The sequence below is a fragment of the Diorhabda carinulata genome, chromosome 6 (genome assembly GCF_026250575.1).
Source record: "Diorhabda carinulata isolate Delta chromosome 6, icDioCari1.1, whole genome shotgun sequence".
NCBI lineage: Eukaryota > Metazoa > Arthropoda > Insecta > Coleoptera > Chrysomelidae > Diorhabda > Diorhabda carinulata.
The window spans coordinates 23167756-23187539 of NC_079465.1; the positions used below are offsets into that span (position 1 = coordinate 23167756).

The 19784-nt window shown below is 31.4% G+C and overlaps 1 protein-coding gene across 2 annotated transcripts; it reads left to right on the forward strand.

The window, feature by feature from the left end:
- The first annotated feature begins 1356 nt into the window (after positions 1-1356).
- On the forward strand, positions 1357-18492 carry LOC130895340 (ras-related protein Rap-2b). 2 transcript variants are annotated; one of them, XM_057802573.1, is made up of 6 exons: positions 1357-1541; positions 15076-15200; positions 15277-15511; positions 16960-17190; positions 17262-17504; positions 17561-18492. In XM_057802573.1, the coding sequence occupies exons 2-6, from the start codon at positions 15109-15111 to the stop codon at positions 17615-17617; spliced, it is 858 nt and encodes a 285-aa protein (XP_057658556.1). In that variant the 5' UTR covers positions 1357-1541; positions 15076-15108; the 3' UTR covers positions 17618-18492. The 2 variants fall into 2 exon arrangements, with proteins under 2 accessions (XP_057658556.1, XP_057658557.1); XM_057802574.1 differs by having other exon boundaries at positions 15286-15511.
- The last annotated feature ends 1292 nt before the right edge of the window (positions 18493-19784 follow it).

A 19784-nucleotide genomic window follows, 5' to 3' on the forward strand; every position in this document is an offset into this window, starting at 1 on the left:
GAAATTTGATGTTGTTTGAAAGATTTTTTGTATATTAATACAAAAAATATCAATTTTAAGCTATATGGTATTGCTTGGGATAGTTTAAATATTGTGATTTCTCTTGGTGAATTTGAATACAAACATACAAGTTAAAGTAGATATTTTCAAAGTAAAATAAATTATTATTAAAATGGCGAAAACTGCGTATCGATATCTTTTTTTTGTTTCGAGATATCTTAAGAAATATGTAATCAGCTATTATTTTTTTTGGACTTATTTTGATATTTTGTCGTTGAAAATTTTGTTGAAAAAATCGATTATCGTATATAAAGTGTTGCTTAATTGATAAAATTTGATTTTTTTATTGTATATTTTCAAAAACCCCTTCTAATGTTGCAAAACTTCCCGCGTGTTTCTAGGAGACATTTTTGATATAATTTTCTTTTCCTGTGATATAAAACGTTCCTAAAATATGGCCGACGGCCGTTTTCACTTATCCACCCCGTATATAGATAAATTGAGAAAGATTTGACAAAATTATTTCTTGAAATTCAAAAATTTGACAACAATGTAAATGATTTTACTACTAATAATAACTAAGTGTTAATTAATTGCGAAAATTTTAGAAAAATTTGATTTTTTTATAATATATTTTGGAAAATCCCTTCGAGTGATGCAAAAAACTTACCGCGTGTTTCTAGGAGTCATTTTTGATATAATTTTCTTTTCCTGTGATATAAAACGTTCCTAAAATATGGCCGACGGCCGTTTTTACTTATCCACCCCGTATATAGATAAATTGAGAAAGATTTGACAAAATTATTTCTTGAAATTCAAAAATTTGACAATAATATAAATGATTTTACTACTAATAATAACTAAGTGTTAATTAATTGCGAAAATTTTTAGAAAAATTTGATTTTTTTATAATATATTTTGGAAAATCCCTTCGAGTGATGCAAAAAACTTACCGCGTGTTTCTAGGAGTCATTTTTGATATAATTTTCTTTTCCTGTGATATAAAACGTTCCTAAAATATGGCCGACGGCCGTTTTTACTTATCCACCCCGTATATAGATAAATTGAGAAAGATTTGACAAAATTATTTCTTGAAATTCAAAAATTTGACAACAATGTAAACGATATTACTACTAATAATGACTAATACCAAATAAAAACAATGTTGCCAAATCTAATTAACTACAATGGTTACTAATATAAAAAAATCTTTCGGCATCCATGATGTCTACCATACAAAATGATCGAATTGTCTCTTCGCGTCCCTAGCGTCGTCGAATGTATCTTGGAATGGCACATGTTGATAATTCGTTACGGCGCCGACGCTGCTACCGGGGCCCGGAGAACTGTTTCGACGTTCCCGGAGCAGTTTCCAACCCGCTGTTCACCTGTTGACTCCCGAGATTCTACGCAACTTTGGAAAGAAGACGTCTCACGATTTTTCATCCCTTTAAACGGTTAATGACTCTGCTACGTTCTACGCCGTCTGTATTGTGCGGATAGAGTGCGACGAGCTTCAATTTCGGTTTATAAATATTTTGGTAAGTTCGTTATGTATAACAATTGAAAAGAAAACGGAAAATTCCATCCTTTTAACCTACAAAATAAACGCGTTATTCGTAGATATTCATATAAATATTCCAAAAAAAAAATTCTATGAATATCAACAAATGTTTAATACAGATTGTCCTATAAATAAAAATTATCACTGAAGAAAGTCTAAAGGGGTTAGATCTAGAAATATAACGAACTGTATCATTATTTTCCTGCATCGATTTTGTTGTAAAAACACAATTTCAAGCAAATGTCATTTTCGTCGTAAATTTCTGTGGAGATATTTTCATTTTTAGCTGTACTCACCCCTTTTAAATCCATACAATTTTAAACGTTACATTTCCATGCTTCATAAGGGTTCAACTGATATATATTTTTTCGTATTGTTAATTTTTTATTCTTATATCGGAGAGTATTTAGTCCAGTCAACAAAAGTGAAAATTTTCCAAATTTATACAGATAACACGTATGGAAATTTGAATTTAGGCTTATTCTACCCTCCTAATCAAAAATTATGAGGGCCAATAAACAACGCAACCTCGCTTTTTATTATATTTATAATTAATTTTGGAGATATGGCAATATTGATGTCATGAAGTTTGACATTTGACATGAATATTAAGGAAACGTTTGAATGATGAAATCGTGAATAGCTGCCTTATTTGAGGAATACGAAAATTATGTTACGTTAAAACATCGCATCGTGTTATAAAACAATGAAAACGACGAAAATTATTATTTGAATTATTTCCTAATACACCGTATTCTCCATATCCGATTACCAGCGACTTTTTCCTGTTCTCAGACCTCAAGAGGATGCTCGCTGGACAGGAATTATGCCCAGATGGAGAGGTAATCGTCAAAATTAATGCCTTTGATCGCTATCGCCCGCGAAATCAACAAGTTGAATGAAAAAAATCAAATTTTAACAAAAAAATATTTTGTTTGTGTTTTTGTATTTGAATATTTGCAACAATGCACCTTATGCAAAAATACCTTATTTGAATTATTTATGTGTTATTAATTTGCGAAACTAGATTTTTTACAATGTTACAATTTCAACCTTCAGATTTTCTTTTCATAGTAATGTCGATTATATTTCAAATATGATTATATAAATAATTATTTTAGATTGAAAACCGCAGCCCCTGAAAATAAATAATATTATTCTCTAAAGATCGCGATTTGACAGTTTCCAATAACAAATGACAGTTTTTATATAAAAAAGACAGTTTTTAAAGACAAATGACAACTTCTCAGGACCAATGACAGTTTGTTTATAAAAAAGACAGTTTCTAAATACAAATGACAACGTGTATCAGCTAATCTAACCTAACCAACTAGTGGATTAGAAAAAAAATGAATTTAATCATAAATCATACTTATAATAGAGGCTGAGAGAGAAAAATCTCTTGAAGCCCTCGTATATTTATAACTCTACGAGGGTTGGATATTTTTTGTGTCAAATCTGACGTTGACTTCTTAAAGTTTGACATTTTTGATAGTTGTTCAGAGCTCTATTTGAGTTGCTTAAATATTTGTAAACATCCATCGCGTGTGATGATTTTTTAAGACTTTTGACGTGGATTAAATCAACATCAATTGAACCACCGGGTTTCGGATAAAATCGTCATCGAAAATCTGCTGTTTTTTCGTCAAATCTTTCTCTATCACGACAATGCGAGATCTCAAACATCATTTGAAACAAGAACGTTTTTGAACAGTCAAAACATCAAAAATAAATTGCAAAGCAACGTTCAAATCTCAAAACTTAAGTAGCAACCCTCGTATTGATGCATGACATGCTAGCAGATGTCGACTGGACTAATTACTAGGTACATTGATTGTCTCGAAAAAGTTCTAATTATTGTATAAAGAACTACGGAAAACAAATAAATTTGATGAGTGGTCTCTTTGTTTTTTTAACGACTTCCTCTATATTTTCCATCAAAGTTAATAGCGCGTCTAATTTAGGATCAATAACGATGACATTGAGTCGAAATAACATCGAAATAAATTAATCAATGAGGTTTTTTTTACACAATAAGTTATTTGAAAAGTTATACATACAATCAACCGCGTTACTTGGATGAAAAGTATAATCTGAACGCCCTCATAAATTTATTAACGAAAATATCTCATCTTAAATATGTTTATTAGAACTTTTTATTTAAAAATTGTATAGGGAATCGTTAACGGTGATCTGTTATGTTGAACGCACCCTGTATTTTATATTTGAAATACTTTGAACAGATATATTTTTTTAGTTACTTAACTAAAGAAATGTAAAATTCAATTTTTCAAAAACAAGCTGCCATATGTCTTTAGAGACTGTATTTTCAAAATAAAGCCGCCATATGTCTTTAGAGACTGTCATTTTCAAGAACAAATCGTCATTTGTCTTTGGAGGTAATATTTTTCAAAATTAAGCCGCCATATATCTTTGGAGATTGTCTTTTCCAAAAACAAATCGTCATTTGTCTTTGGAAGAAATATTTTTCAAAATTAAGCTGCCATTTGTCTTTAGAGACTGTCTTTTCCAAAAACAAATCGTCATTTGTCTTTGGAAGGAATATTTTTCAAAATTAAGCCGCCATATATCTTTGGAAACTGTCATTTTCAAGAACAAATCGTCATTTGTCTTTGGAAGGAATATTTTTCAAAATTAAGCCGCCATATATCTTTGGAGATTGTCATTTTCAAGAACAAATTGTCATTTGTCTTTGGAAGAAATATTTTTCAAAATTAAGCTGCCATTTGTCTTTAGAGACTGTCTTTTCCAAAAACAAATCGTCATTTGTCTTTGGAAGGAATATTTTTCAAAATTTAGCCGCCATATGTCTTTAGAGACTGTCTTTTTCAAAAACAAATCATCATTTGTTTTTGGAAGGAATATTTTTCAAAATTAAGCCGCCATATATCTTTAGAGACTGTCTTTTTAAAAAACAAATCGTCATTTGTCTTTGGAGGGAATATTTTTCAAAATTAAGCCGCCATATATCTTTGGAGACTGTCTTTTTCAAAAACAAATCGTCATTTGTTTTTGGTAGTAATATTTTTCAAAATTAAGCCGCCAAATCTTTGGAGACTGTCTCCATTAGCACAAGATATTTCTTCTTTCTACCAAACTACTTGATCTGTTCCTTGACAAATTTTCGTGAAAAATGTTGTTTTGGTTTTAATGTCATCAATGAAGAATTCGTTTATGTGCGCGGTTTGATTGAAAATTTATAACGTTTCATCTAAAACTAATAAAAAATTCAATCCAATCCGCTTCATTCATATTCATCTTTACTCCTTCATTTCCAGAAACAACAACGCCATTCCTAAAAATATTCTTGCCTCTAATTTGACGCTCCAATGAATTTGAATTTCATCACAACGATTTTTCTCCTTCTCTTTCCTATCGAATTTGAAAGAGAAAATACTTTTTCAAATCTGGAAACAAAGGAAAAAAATGAATATATTATTATTCGGAGTTATGATATGAATTTTAAGAGGTTACGGAGACGAGATCAAATATACAAGGTTTGTACTTCATCTGCAAACTTCGAAATAATTGGTAATCAGATGGTACCAGATCAGGACTGTATGGGGGATGTGGTATCACTTCTTTTAACATTTTAATAGTTGTTCTTATCTTCATAGATAGTCATGGGAAGTTACATGGAATATGAAACGCATTCTTTATACTATTTTGAGGTTATGATAGGTTTTGACGCATTTTACTTTTATGCTTCTATTGTCGAAATATTATTATTAGTTTTTGTTTTTGTCCAACGGCAGACATTCGAAATGAATGTTTTTATCTAGAATTTGATAAGAATATTTAAGCGTATTACTAATAATTCTTTATTAGATCGATACCGAAAAAAATCAAGGTCAAATTGATATCCCCAAACAATAGATAACAGATGCACCGTCGATCTTATCTATATACAAACAACAATAGATTATTATTAGTCACAATTTCCAACAAAAATTTTCGAAAAATACACGTGTATTCAAAAATATAATCATTTGTCTAAGAGGCTGTCAAGAACAAATCATCATTTGTCTTTAGAAACTGTCATTTTCCATGAAAATCTATCATTTGTCTTTAGAAACTATTTTTTCCATGAAAAAACTATCATTTGTCTCTAGAAGTTGGCATTTGTCTTTAGAAACTATTTTTTCCATGAAAAAACTATCATTTGTCTTTAGAAGTTGTCATTTGTCTTTAGAAACTGTCTATTCCATAAACAAACTATCATTTGTCTTTAGAAGATGTTATTTGTCTTTAGAAACTATTTTTTCCATGAACAAACTATCATTTGTCTCTAGAAGTTGGCATTTGTCTTTAGAAACTATTTTTTCCATGATCAAACTGTCATTTGTCTATAAAAACTGTCTTTTCCATAAACAAACTATCATTTGTCTTTAGAAGTTGTCATTTGTCTTTAGAAACTGTCTATTCCATAAACAAACTATCATTTGTCTTTAGAAGTTGTCATTTGTCTTTAGAAACTGTCTATTCCATAAACAAACTATCATTTGTCTTTAGAAGATGTTATTTGTCTTTAGAAACTGTCATTTTCCATAAACAAACTATCATTTGTTTTTAGAAGTTGTCATTTGTCTATAAAAACTCTCTATTCCATAAACAAACTATCATTTGTCTTTAGAAGATGTTATTTGTCTTTAGAAACTGTTTTTTCCATAAACAAACTATCATTTGTCTTTAGAAGATGTTATTTGTCTTTAGAAACTGTTTTTTCCATAAACAAACTATCATTTGTCTTTAGAAGATGTTATTTGTCTTTAGAAACTGTTTTTTCCATAAACAAACTATCATTTGTCTTTAGAAGATGTTATTTGTCTTTAGAAACTGTTTTTTCCATAAACAAACTATCATTTGTCTTTAGAAGATGTTATTTGTCTTTAGAAACTGTCATTTTCCATAAACAAACTATCATTTGTCTTTAGAAGATGTTATTTGTCTTTAGAAACTGTCATTTTCCATAAACAAACTATCATTTGTCTTTAGAAGATGTTATTTGTCTTTAGAAACTGTCATTTTCCATAAACAAACTATCATTTGTCTTTAGAAGTTGTCATTTGTCTATAAAAACTCTCTATTCCATAAACAAACTATCATTTGTCTTTAGAAGTTGTCATTTGTCTTTAGAAACTGTCTATTCCATAAACAAACTATCATTTGTCTTTAGAAGTTGTCATTTGTCTTTAGAAACTGTCTATTCCATAAACAAACTATCATTTGTCTTTAGAAGATGTTATTTGTCTTTAGAAACTGTCATTTTCCATAAACAAACTATCATTTGTTTTTAGAAGTTGTCATTTGTCTATAAAAACTCTCTATTCCATAAACAAACTATCATTTGTCTTTAGAAGATGTTATTTGTCTTTAGAAACTGTTTTTTCCATAAACAAACTATCATTTGTTTTTAGAAGTTGTCATTTGTCTATAAAAACTCTCTATTCCATAAACAAACTATCATTTGTCTTTAGAAGATGTTATTTGTCTTTAGAAACTATTTTTCCCATGATCAAACTGTCATTTGTCTATAAAAACTGTCTTTTCCATAAACAAACTATCATTTGTCTTTAGAAGTTGTCATTTGTCTTTAGAAACTGTCTATTCCATAAACAAACTATCATTTGTCTTTAGAAGTTGTCATTTGTCTTTAGAAACTGTCTATTCCATAAACAAACTATCATTTGTCTTTAGAAGATGTTATTTGTCTTTAGAAACTGTCATTTTCCATAAACAAACTATCATTTGTTTTTAGAAGTTGTCATTTGTCTATAAAAACTCTCTATTCCATAAACAAACTATCATTTGTCTTTAGAAGATGTTATTTGTCTTTAGAAACTGTTTTTTCCATAAACAAACTATCATTTGTTTTTAGAAGTTGTCATTTGTCTATAAAAACTCTCTATTCCATAAACAAACTATCATTTGTCTTTAGAAGATGTTATTTGTCTTTAGAAACTATTTTTCCCATGATCAAACTGTCATTTGTCTATAAAAACTGTCTTTTCCATAAACAAACTATCATTTGTCTTTAGAAGTTGTCATTTGTCTTTAGAAACTGTCTATTCCATAAACAAACTATCATTTGTCTTTAGAAGTTGTCATTTGTCTTTAGAAACTGTCTATTCCATAAACAAACTATCATTTGTCTTTAGAAGATGTTATTTGTCTTTAGAAACTGTCATTTTCCATAAACAAACTATCATTTGTTTTTAGAAGTTGTCATTTGTCTATAAAAACTCTCTATTCCATAAACAAACTATCATTTGTCTTTAGAAGATGTTATTTGTCTTTAGAAACTGTTTTTTCCATAAACAAACTATCATTTGTTTTTAGAAGTTGTCATTTGTCTATAAAAACTCTCTATTCCATAAACAAACTATCATTTGTCTTTAGAAGATGTTATTTGTCTTTAGAAACTATTTTTCCCATGATCAAACTGTCATTTGTCTATAAAAACTGTCTTTTCCATAAACAAACTATCATTTGTCTTTAGAAGTTGTCATTTGTCTTTAGAAACTGTCTATTCCATAAACAAACTATCATTTGTCTTTAGAAGTTGTCATTTGTCTTTAGAAACTGTCTATTCCATAAACAAACTATCATTTGTCTTTAGAAGATGTTATTTGTCTTTAGAAACTGTCATTTTCCATAAACAAACTATCATTTGTTTTTAGAAGTTGTCATTTGTCTATAAAAACTCTCTATTCCATAAACAAACTATCATTTGTCTTTAGAAGATGTTATTTGTCTTTAGAAACTGTTTTTTCCATAAACAAACTATCATTTGTCTTTAGAAGATGTTATTTGTCTATAAAAACTCTCTATTCCATAAACAAACTATCATTTGTCTTTAGAAGATGTTATTTGTCTTTAGAAACTGTTTTTTCCATAAACAAACTATCATTTGTCTTTAGAAGATGTTATTTGTCTTTAGAAACTGTTTTTTCCATAAACAAACTATCATTTGTCTTTAGAAGATGTTATTTGTCTTTAGAAACTGTCATTTTCCATAAACAAACTATCATTTGTCTTTAGAAGTTGTCATTTGTCTATAAAAACTCTCTATTCCATAAACAAACTATCATTTGTCTTTAGAAGATGTTATTTGTCTTTAGAAACTGTCATTTTCCATAAACAAACTATCATTTGTCTTTAGAAGTTGTCATTTGTCTATAAAAACTCTCTATTCCATAAACAAACTATCATTTGTCTTTAGAAGATGTTATTTGTCTTTAGAAACTGTTTTCTCCATAAACAAACTATCATTTGTCTTTAGAAACTGTCTTTTCAATAAACAAACTGTCATTTATCTTTGGAAACTGCTGTGGTTTTTAATCTAAAATATTTATTTATATAATCATATTTGAAATATAATCGACGTTACTATGAAACGAAAATCAAAAGGTTAAAATTGTGAAAAATCAAGTTTCGCAAATTAATAACACATAAATAATTCAAACATACATACAGGTATTTTTGCATAAGGTGCATTGTTGCAAACATTCCAATACTTTATTAAATAAAAAGGAATAATCCAGAGGCGGCTAGTGCTTAAACTGCAGAGCTCTCAAAAAAAATGCATAGATTAACATGAACAAAATATTTTTCTGTTAAAATTTTATTTTTCCGTTCAACTTGTTGATTTCGCGGGCGATAGCGATCAAAGGCATTAATTTCGACGATAACCTCTCCATCTGGGCATAATTCCTGTATAGCAAGCGAACGATCTTCTGAGGTCTGAGAACAGGAAAATGTCGCTGGTAACCAGATACGGAGAATACGGTGTATTAGGAAGTAATTCAAATCCCAATTTAAGGGTCATTCCAAGCTTTGGAGTCGATTCATCACATCGATGCGAAAATTCGATTGAACACCTTCAAACATACTCGGAATCATCAAATCATTTCCCGTGCTTTCAAGTCCAATTTAGGATCTCAGATATTTTAATCTTCTTCATTTTACGGTTATTTGACATTATTTTGTGGGCTTTCCGTTATATAAATATAGAAGACAACTAAAAGGATGTAGGGTCCAAAACAATGCTTCTTCTTTAAATTTAAACAATCGCGTTGCGGTTTAATCAACACAGAAAATGGTTTCCAATACCTCGTGGAATAATAATTTCAAATTTTTATTGTCGTTCCGTTAAAATTTGATGGATGACATGATTGGAAACAACGCTTTACAACGGGAAATTGGATTTTTCTCGCTGTTTCGTTTTGTTCAACAGAAGAACGCGATAACTGGATGTATTTCGAATTTAGTACAATCAAAATTGTATTTTTTCCATATTTTTTTAATAATCGAAAATTATTCAATAAATATATGATGTCATTTTTGGAATTTCACACTTTCTATTGAGTTTATCCGATTTTCAAAGTTTTCGAAAAACCCTGTAGTAATAGGGCGATATTTTGAGTTGTAAAGTCACTTTACTGTACGATTTCGTCTAAGTAAACATGCACGAAACTGTAATTCAGCTAAGGATCACCAGGGGGTAGTTCAGTCGAGATACTAGTTGTTAAATTAGTTGAAAGGAACGACACCACCAAGTGGTAATCAAAAAAGAAATTAATAAAGCATTTTATTGTTAACATAGTTAACGATCAAGTTTTTTTGTTGTTTTTCGGTGGAATGTCATATCAGTTGTTCGTATATTTCGAAACCACGTTGTCTAACAACTTTTTTGTAAATTCCCGCGCGTATTTTATTGCGATTTCATTTAATTTAATTAATTGACTTGCTTTCGCTGTTCTTTCTCTAGTTTTTCGTCTTCCGCTATCGCCAGGTGTCGTGCCCAATTCATATGGGGAAAGTTAAGTTGTAGCCATGGCGATTAAGAAATGCATATCTGGCCATCGGCTTCGAGATCTTTCTTTCCATTTATTTCTATCGGTTGCCTCATTTTGTCTCCCACTGTTCTCTAATCCATTCTAACCCTCCTCCAATCATTTTTTTCTTGGATTTAATATTCATTTTTCAACCTTCTCTCCCTGTCTTTGTCAAAAACAAACTGTCAGTTGTCTTTGGAAAATGTCTTCATTATAAATAAACCGTCATTTGCTTTTAGAGGCTGTTTCTTTCGAAAACAAACCATTATTTGTCTTTAGAAACTATCATTTGTCTTCAGAAACTGTCATTTGTCTCTAGAATGTGTCATTTGTGTTTTGACATTTTTTTTATTTTGGTAATTGTCATTTGTCTTTAGAAACTGTCAATTGTCTTCAGAAACTGACATTTGTCTCTAGAATGTGTCATTTGTGTTTTGACATTCTCATTTATGTTTGAAAACTGTCATTTGCCTTCAGGAACTGTCTTCATTAGAAATAAACCATCATTTGCTTCTAGAGACTCTCTCTTTCAAAAACAAACCATTATTTGTCTTTAGAAACTGTCTATTCCATAAACAAACTATCATTTGTCTTTAGAAACTGTCATTTGTCTTTAGAAACTGTCAATTGTCTTCAGAAACTGACATTTGTCTCTAGAATGTGTCATTTGTGTTTTGACATTCTCATTTATGTTTGAAAACTGTCATTTGCCTTCAGGAACTGTCTTCATTAGAAATAAACCATCATTTGCTTCTAGAGACTCTCTCTTTCAAAAACAAACCATTATTTGTCTTTAGAAACTGTCATTTGTCTTCAGAAACAGTCATTTGGCTTCAGAAACTGTCATTTGTCTTTAAAAACTGTCATTTGTCTTCAGAAACTGTTATTTGTCTTTAGAAACTGTCATTTGTCTTCAGAAACTGTCATTTGGCTTCAGAAACTGTTATTTGTCTTTAAAAACTGTCATTTGTCTTCAGAAACTGTTATTTGTCTTTAAAAACTGTCATTTGTCTTCAGAAACTGTCTCCATTATTTCTGTTATCTCTTTCTCTAATTTTCACTTTCGTTTCGTACATAATTAATTGCTTCGTGATTTTTCACCTTTTCTTTTCATTTTTTCTGTTTTTTCTCTCATGTTTCCAATCCCTCACCCCCCACTACTGTGAAACGTCCTCCAACCATTTCCTTTGCTCTTCCTCTCCTTTTTTTTTAATTCTTTATGTATGTGATAACATTCCATCATCCTTAATCAAAAGAGATTAAAACCAACCTCTGAATCAAGACAAACAATTCAGTTGATTATAAAAATGTCATTTTTTTAAATTTTAATCACATTGTATAGAAAATTACATTTAAAATAATTTAGTTAGTAATCCTTTTAAAAGGATTTGTTGAAAAAATACAAAAACACGACTTTCATTGAGGATTACACCATAAATATTTACGAACACGTCAACTTGTTTTGAGTAAAATTGTATCGATTCGAAGCAACTGTATATTTATCTGTCTCCAACGTCAGAATCTAATATACATATCGATTCGTTATTCAATAATAACACAAAAGTTTTCCAATCTCAAAGAAACTCTTTCAATTTTCAATATAAGCCATCATTTAATCCACTAGAAACAAAATTGTTTTGAAAATTAATCAAAATCATATCAAGTTTTCATAGCAACCATCGTCACCTAAAATACGAGGATTGTACCAAAATACACCTCCCATAGTGTAAAGTTTACACTGTTGTGTATTGTTTAACAAACGTTTACCACCCTAGTGTTCATTTAGCTTTGAGTAGAAGTCGTAATCACTAGGGGCTAAATCTGTTCATGATAGTACGATTTTTATCTTCTATTAAACTTGTTATATATGTTATCGTCGATGTAACCTTCTACAACTGTGGTTACTTTCTAATCTCCTGATATTTTTATATAAAAACAAGCATCCTAGTACCCTGGTAGCTAATTCGACAGTAGTTTCAATAATTTAAACGTCTTAAGTGGACCCGGTGCAGTGCTTATGAGATACATCTGTTTTTCTAGTAGGTCTTGAAAGTCGAATGATGACAGGTTACATAAGCATCTGTCATTAATTTATCGGTGAAGCGGTTCTAAGCCAGGTAACCAATGAAATCGTTCAAAAACTTCGTCATCCTCACTCTCGATTTATACTACTACAAAACGATTCGTGATCTAAAAGACGTTTATACCGGAAACGGATTTCGTTGGAGGTTTCTCCTTTCCCAAATCATTTCCGGGCTTTTTCTATTGAAGGTTTTTGGGCGATATTAAGTAGAAAAGTGTTTGATAAAGGCTGGGAAACCGAAAATGAGCGACAGTTTCGACGTAGAAGAAAATTTTATCAAAATTTCATTAAAAATTGTGTGGTTTTGAACTGCCAAGTCCGGGAGATGTTCCCGGGGGTTGTCGACCCCTGGTTTAAGAAAATATATCGATTTAACTAACTGTACGTACGTCTGTGGTTAGAAATGCAATAAATTCGTTCAACCGAACTGATGCGTTGTTGGAAATCTCAATAAAGTATAGAACTGTTTCAAGAATTTCAATTGGATAATTTTAGAAGGATTTTCTTGACATATAAATGATAATTTTGGTATTTTTCCTTATAAATCGCTTTGAAAAAATGTTTATAAGATTGAGGTCGAGATATTTCGATGGTATTCCATCTGATTATTTCTATTTCTCAGATATATAATTTATTTGTTATTGACGTCGTTTATTTGTGTTTTTTCTGTTTGTACAAACAGTACAATGTCCAGAAAATAACTCTGGATATCATTCAATCATGATGTACTGCTCTGATTCCATCGATAGTCTATATCTATCTTAGAGTTTCCACTATAGTTTTAACCCAGAAAATTGGTCGAGTTTTTCAATAATTACTTCGTGCAAAAGTAGTTACAAAACGTAAATCGTTCATTTCAACTAATTAACTAACTTGGTACACTGAAAACTTTCTCGCCACACCTCTCAAGTTTCCCTAATCCTGTCGCTTAATATAATTTAGTTGAGTAATTAATCTCTGAAACCGAAACCGTGGAACCTCTAGTTACTTATCATTCGGAAACAAATTGCCCCAATTTGACAGACATATTTGATTCAAAGTTATTTATCTCTATTGAGATCGATTCCTGTACTGAGAGGTTGAAAATTCAATCTACTCAGCATTCTGTCTTCTAAATTGACAGTTCTAAACTAAAAACTGCCGTTTGACACTTTTAATTAAATAAACGTCACCTTGAGAACGTTTGTGACAACCCCGGGCCACATTCGGCCTTCCACCTCACGAGGTATTAAGATACATACAGTTTCGCGTTTAAACAAGAAGAATTAATAGTTGTGTAATGTTAAGGATGCTCCGTATCACATACAAATGGCGACGATCGATTTCAATCTTTAGTTACTTATCATTGGGAAAGAAATTGCCTCAATTTGACCGACATATTTAACTTAAAGTTATTTTTCTCTATTGAGATTGATTCGAACGAATTAGAACTCAATCTACTTAGCATTCTGTCTTCTAAATTGACAGGTCTAACCTAAAAACTGCCGTTTGACACTTTTTTTTTAAATAAACGTCACCTTGAGAACGTTTGTGACAACCCCGGGCCACATTCGGCCTTCCACCTCACGAGGTATTAAGATACATACAGTTTCGCGTTTAAACAAGAAGAATTAATAGTTGTGTAATGTTAAGGATGCTCCGTATCACATACAAATGGCGACGATCGATTTCAATCTTTAGTTACTTATCATTGGGAAAGAAATTGCCTCAATTTGACCGACATATTTAACTTAAAGTTATTTTTCTCTATTGAGATTGATTCGAACGAATTAGAACTCAATCTACTTAGCATTCTGTGTTCTAAATTGACAGGTCTAACCTAAAAACTGCCGTTTGACACTTTTTTTTTAAATAAACGTCACCTTGAGAACGTTTGTGACAACCCCGGGCCACATTCGGCCTTCCACCTCACGAGGTATTAAGATACATACAGTTTCGCGTTTAAACAAGAAGAATTAATAGTTGTGTAATGTTAAGGATGCTCCGTATCACATACAAATGGCGACGATCGATCTCAACCTCCAGTTACTTATCATTGGGAAAGAAATTGCCTCAATTTGACCGACATATTTGACTCAAAGTCATTTTTCTCTATTGAGATTGATTCGAACGAATTAGAACTCAATCTACTTAGCATTCTGTGTTCTAAATTGACAGTTCTAACCTAATAACTGCCGTTTGACACTTTTTTTTAAATAAACGTCATCTTGAGAACGTTTGTGGCAACCCTGGGCCAAATTCGGCCTTCTACCTCTCGAGATTTCAGATACACATAGTTTTGCGTTCAAAGAAGAAGATAGTTGACCTCAACTTCTTATTTTTATTGAAAACTGAAAAGTTCTTATAAAATTTTTTCTCGATTCCGATGGAATTGTATATAAAAAAGTGACTATTTTCTTTCAAACTCTCAATACGATCGATTTTGATGTTGAGATGTGATTTTTCTAAATTTTTTATCGTGAACTGAGACAAAACAACGGAATCAGCCTCCGTTTATAGTCTATTTTTATGCAATAGTGTTTGTGGTTTAGTTATTTGACTGAGTTTTAATTTTTTGAATTTATGATCAGTGAAGTCTGGCGTCAAAACAGCACAAAGGTTTGATGAAGAGCAGACACAACTTTCGCAGGCGGTTTAGCTTGCAACCCTCTTTTCTCAAAGAAGAACCCGAAGAAGAGAGACACCCTTCGACCAGGTAAATATTTCTGGTGAAGTACGTGATATTATGGCACGTTTGGAAATGGGATATTTCCATATAAATAAGATGATAGAAATTTCAGGTCTCAGAAAAGTGAAGATGCGGAATCACTCGAAAAAAACGATCACGTCGTTAGCGTCAGCGCAAGCGTATCGCCAACTAACAACGTCAGACACAAAATAGTCGTAATGGGTGCCGCTAAAGTAGGCAAGTCTTCCATTATCAATCAATTTTTATATGGGACTTTTTCTTCAAAATATAAAAGGACTGTTGAAGAAATGCACCACGGGGATTTCAATGTTGCTGGGGTAAGTTTTATAGACAATTGTCAGGAATAATTCTTTGTATTTCTATGTATGTCCACCACAAAATACAACCCATAATTCCAGCTCTTTCAGATGCAAATAACGCTCAATTCAAACCAGGAAATCTACTATTGAAGTTTGTGGAATCCTCGAAGTCTAGTCCTTAACAAAATGCTTCAAGTCCTTTAATAAAACGCTCAAATTTGAACACCTAAAACATGAATGACAGTTAAAAACCCAGTCACTTGGTCTTTTTCCATCGCTCACCAGATAATGTACCCTCCAGTGCACACCTGGTCACCACGAAAAGTTCTTTAGACTTCTTAGGTTATCAATCTTTCGAATTGTCTTAGACCTGGAGTGTTTTTCCAGTAAGACTTCATCTTATTCACAGTAGGGCTCTGGTAGAAGGTATGGGTTACTTCCTTTCAAGTAGCTGGTGCTTTTAGAGGGCAGATTTTCCTAGAGGTATAGTTCAGAAATGCTTAATCCAACTCCTTGTACTTGCTTCTAACAGTTTGCGTAAAAGAAAGACCCATTTCGAGATTGTAGAAGATTTTTATTGGAACATATCGTTAAATATCTTTGTCCAACACGCTATATATTTGGTCCAAGGGTTTGTCACGATTTTCAAGCTTTATTAGCTCTAGAATCCTATCAGATTTCCTGGTTCTAATTTTATTGTCTGGATTAACCTGTGGGCGTCGCCAAATTAGCCTTTGACTCTTGTTTAGCTTTTTCTGAGCTGTTGTTTGTTCAGTTTTCGGCCACCAAACAAGCGCTGCGTATGTGATGATGGGTTTGGTATATCCAGATACCATTTAAGGCTTTAGTCCTGCCAACAAGCTTGCGATAAGTCCAGTAGTCCTTGTCGAGGTGATTATTTCATCCAGGATGACTCCTAGATGTTTTGCATCATTGGTTCTAATTCTAATTTCGAGGTATGCAGATCACAGCCAGGCAAATTTGACGATAAAAGGTTGGAGCATATAAAATTAAATTTGAATTTTGAACATGCCCCTGGTAATACACGTTTTGGAAGTTGTTGACATTTTATGATACGAGTGTCGATCTAATTTCCAATTTTTCATAACATTTTTGAAGATTGCGTTGAACTTCTAGCATTCCCCTGGTAAAAAAATGGATCCTACGCTTTGAGGCGCGTTTAATCCCATAATTAACTAAATATTATTTTTTCAATACTCAATATTCAATTTTTTGAATATTTACTAGTTAAACCGACTCGTTATGATACGAGGGGCGATGACTGTTTGGTATATCCAGAATACAAGTTCTAATTTCACTTTTTTCGAATATCGTGAAATAAATTTCGAGATATATGGGTCAATAATTTGAACATAGATCGCAGTCAGGCAAATTTGACATTAAAAAATAAATACGAGGTAATTTGCTAATAAAATTTGAATCTTATCGATGGCATTTATGTCCAGGTGCATTTGACATTGGACATTTTAGACACGTCTGGAGCTTACGAATTCCCAGCTATGAGAGCCTTATCGATATCATCAGCCGACGCCTTCATTCTAGTCTACGACGTCACCGATTCCAGCACCTTCGAAGAAGCCAGAGCGCTCCGAGACCAAATCCACGAAACTAAATGTTCTTCCAACGTACCAATCGTCGTAGTCGGAAACAAAATAGATTTAACCGGAGATCGCGAGGTATATTTCCCATACCAAAATCTATAAATTTGTTTATATTTGTTGTTATGGTTTTTTTTTTCTCCCTCCAGATTGATACGGCGACCACCGAATCGGTGATAACCGTAGACTGGGAAAACGGATTCGTCGAAACGTCTGCTAAAGATAACGTCAATATTACCAAAGTTTTTAAAGAACTTTTAGTGCAGGCTAAAGTTAAATACGATTTGAGTCCGGCGTTGAGGCGTCGCCGCAGACAATCTCTACCTTCCCAACCGGGTCCTCCTCAAACGCCCACCCACGCCGCTATGATTCCATCTGCCGTTCAATTGCAAGTTAGTATATTTGAAGATTCGTTTCGAAAAAATTATTTTTTCGTACGTTTTTTCAGCATCTTCAGCAGATTCGAGATCGACACGGCAAAAGAAATTCTTGCGTCATCTCCTAAATCAGTTTTTTAATATTGAACATTTATCTTTAATTATTGATAAACAGAAGGCTTGGAACGTTTTTTATTTGTTTATTATCTATTAATAAATACATCGTTGAGAGCGCGTAGATGACGCGTCTCATGCCCAATCCGTAACTTTTATAAGGACAACCTGTATAATCTAAAAGTTACTCTTTGTTTAACTCGATAAAAGTTATGGTTTACGAGATATTTAGATCGTTATACATGCGTTCGCCATAAAGAAACATTCTGAACAAAATTATCATAAACCGTAATTTTATCTTTCTTTCTTCATTTCTATCCGCCCTCGTAATTTATTCAAATGATACTCGAGAGATGGCAGGAGGGAAAAATGAATACATAACCGTGTTATTTTGTTATACAGGGTATATCAAAACGTTCGCAAGCGAAAAAAATCGATTAAAAATCACCAAAAAATCCCATTTCTATAACGCATAGATTATTCGGAAATTAACAATAAGTTTTAGCCAATCAAAGCTTGTGAAACGTTCCAGTTCCTCCCTATCGAAAGGTCGAGAAAGCCATAAAAGTATTTAGCCGCTGCCGTATTTTTTAACTTACTTTTGTTTCTAACAAGTTTTTCGTATTATTATCAGCAGATTTTTAATCGATTTTTTCCGCTTAATGCGAACGTTTTGAAAAACCCTGTATATAAATCACGTTCAATTAAATATAGTATTTTATGTTTTTTCAAACAAAATAAACAGTTAATCACTACAACGTGATTTACAATCTGTATTTTGATAGTTTATTTCGAATTTCGCGTATAAAAAATTTCAAATTTCATTGACTTCTTATTTTTTTCGAATATTTATGTTTCTTCAATCTAAAACGCCAAAAAACAAAAGAAATAATACTACTAATGCTAATAGTAACGTTGTTTACATAGGACAGACATCTCAGTATTTAGAAAATAGATTAAAAGATCATCAATACGATTATAATAATAAAATTTCGTTAAGGAATTACGAAATATCAAAAAAAACATAAATTCAATTATAAAGATTCGAAAATTCTTTGGAACGGAATCTAAAATAACAAATAAAACATTTTTTTTAAAGGATTCACCGTCAACGGCTTATTTATCGATATTTTTCATTAAAAACTCTATCTGACATACTTGGAAAGTTGTATAATAATATGTGATTAAATGAATCTCGTAATCTCAAAAATTTGCTTTTAAAACCTCACCTCACCCCACCCCCAAGGAAAAAACATTTTACCTAAAAGGTGGATTGGTTGAGAAAGTCTATTTGCATTGCCACCACGTTTTCCTGAATTAAATTCGATGGATTTATTTTTTTTTGGGGAAATGTAAAATTTTTGGGGGATGTAAAAATAAATTTCCATTATGACGTTATAAAGAGGAATCTTGGAATGTTCATTCCAATTCAATAAAGTGCGAGATGCTCGGTTTGAAAATTTATTATAATTTTTTCCTTACACGTTTTTTAACAGTATGCAGTTCAATTAGACATTTTTTATTGTGTTTTAATACCTCCTGTAAGTATTTTTATTAAAAAATTACGATTTATGATAATTTTTTTCAGAATCTTTCTTTATGGCGAACGCTTTTAAAACGATCTAAATAACTCCTAAACTCGTTTTAGAAGAAGTTTTAATTAATATTCAACTAAAAAATTGGTTTTTCTCTACGAATTTTGATTTTTTAAACCTTTTAGTAGATTCCTCGATTTGTTATAATACGAGGGACGATCTAATTTTCGATTTTTCATGACATTTTTCATAATCTAGCCTAAATTTTAATTTGCCCCTGGTATTTCACGCTTTGGGAAGTGTTTGAATTAATATTTAAGTTAAAAATTGATTTTTCCCTACGAATTTTGATTTTTTAAGCATTTACTAGATTCCTCGATTTGTTATAATACGAGGGACGATCTAATTTTCGATTTTTCATGACATTTTTCATAATCTAGCCTAAATTTTAATTTGCCCCTGGTATTTCACGCATTGGGAAGTGTTTGAATTAATATTTAAGTTAAAAATTGATTTTTCCGTACGAATTTTGATTTTTTAAGCATTTACTAGATTCCTCGATTTGTTATAATACGAGGGACGATCTAATTTTCGATTTTTCATGACATTTTTCATAATCTAGCCTAAATTTTAATTTGCCCCTGGT

Bases quoted from the DNA above. Each gene is read 5' to 3' on its own strand.
- LOC130895340 (XM_057802573.1), top strand. From the start codon at position 15,109: ATGAAGAGCAGACACAACTTTCGCAGGCGGTTTAGCTTGCAACCCTCT. The intron at 15,201-15,276 runs GTAAATATTTCT...ATAAGATGATAG, and splicing joins GAGAGACACCCTTCGACCAG to AAATTTCAGGTCTCAGAAAA. The intron at 17,505-17,560 runs GTTAGTATATTT...ACGTTTTTTCAG, and splicing joins CATCTGCCGTTCAATTGCAA to CATCTTCAGCAGATTCGAGA.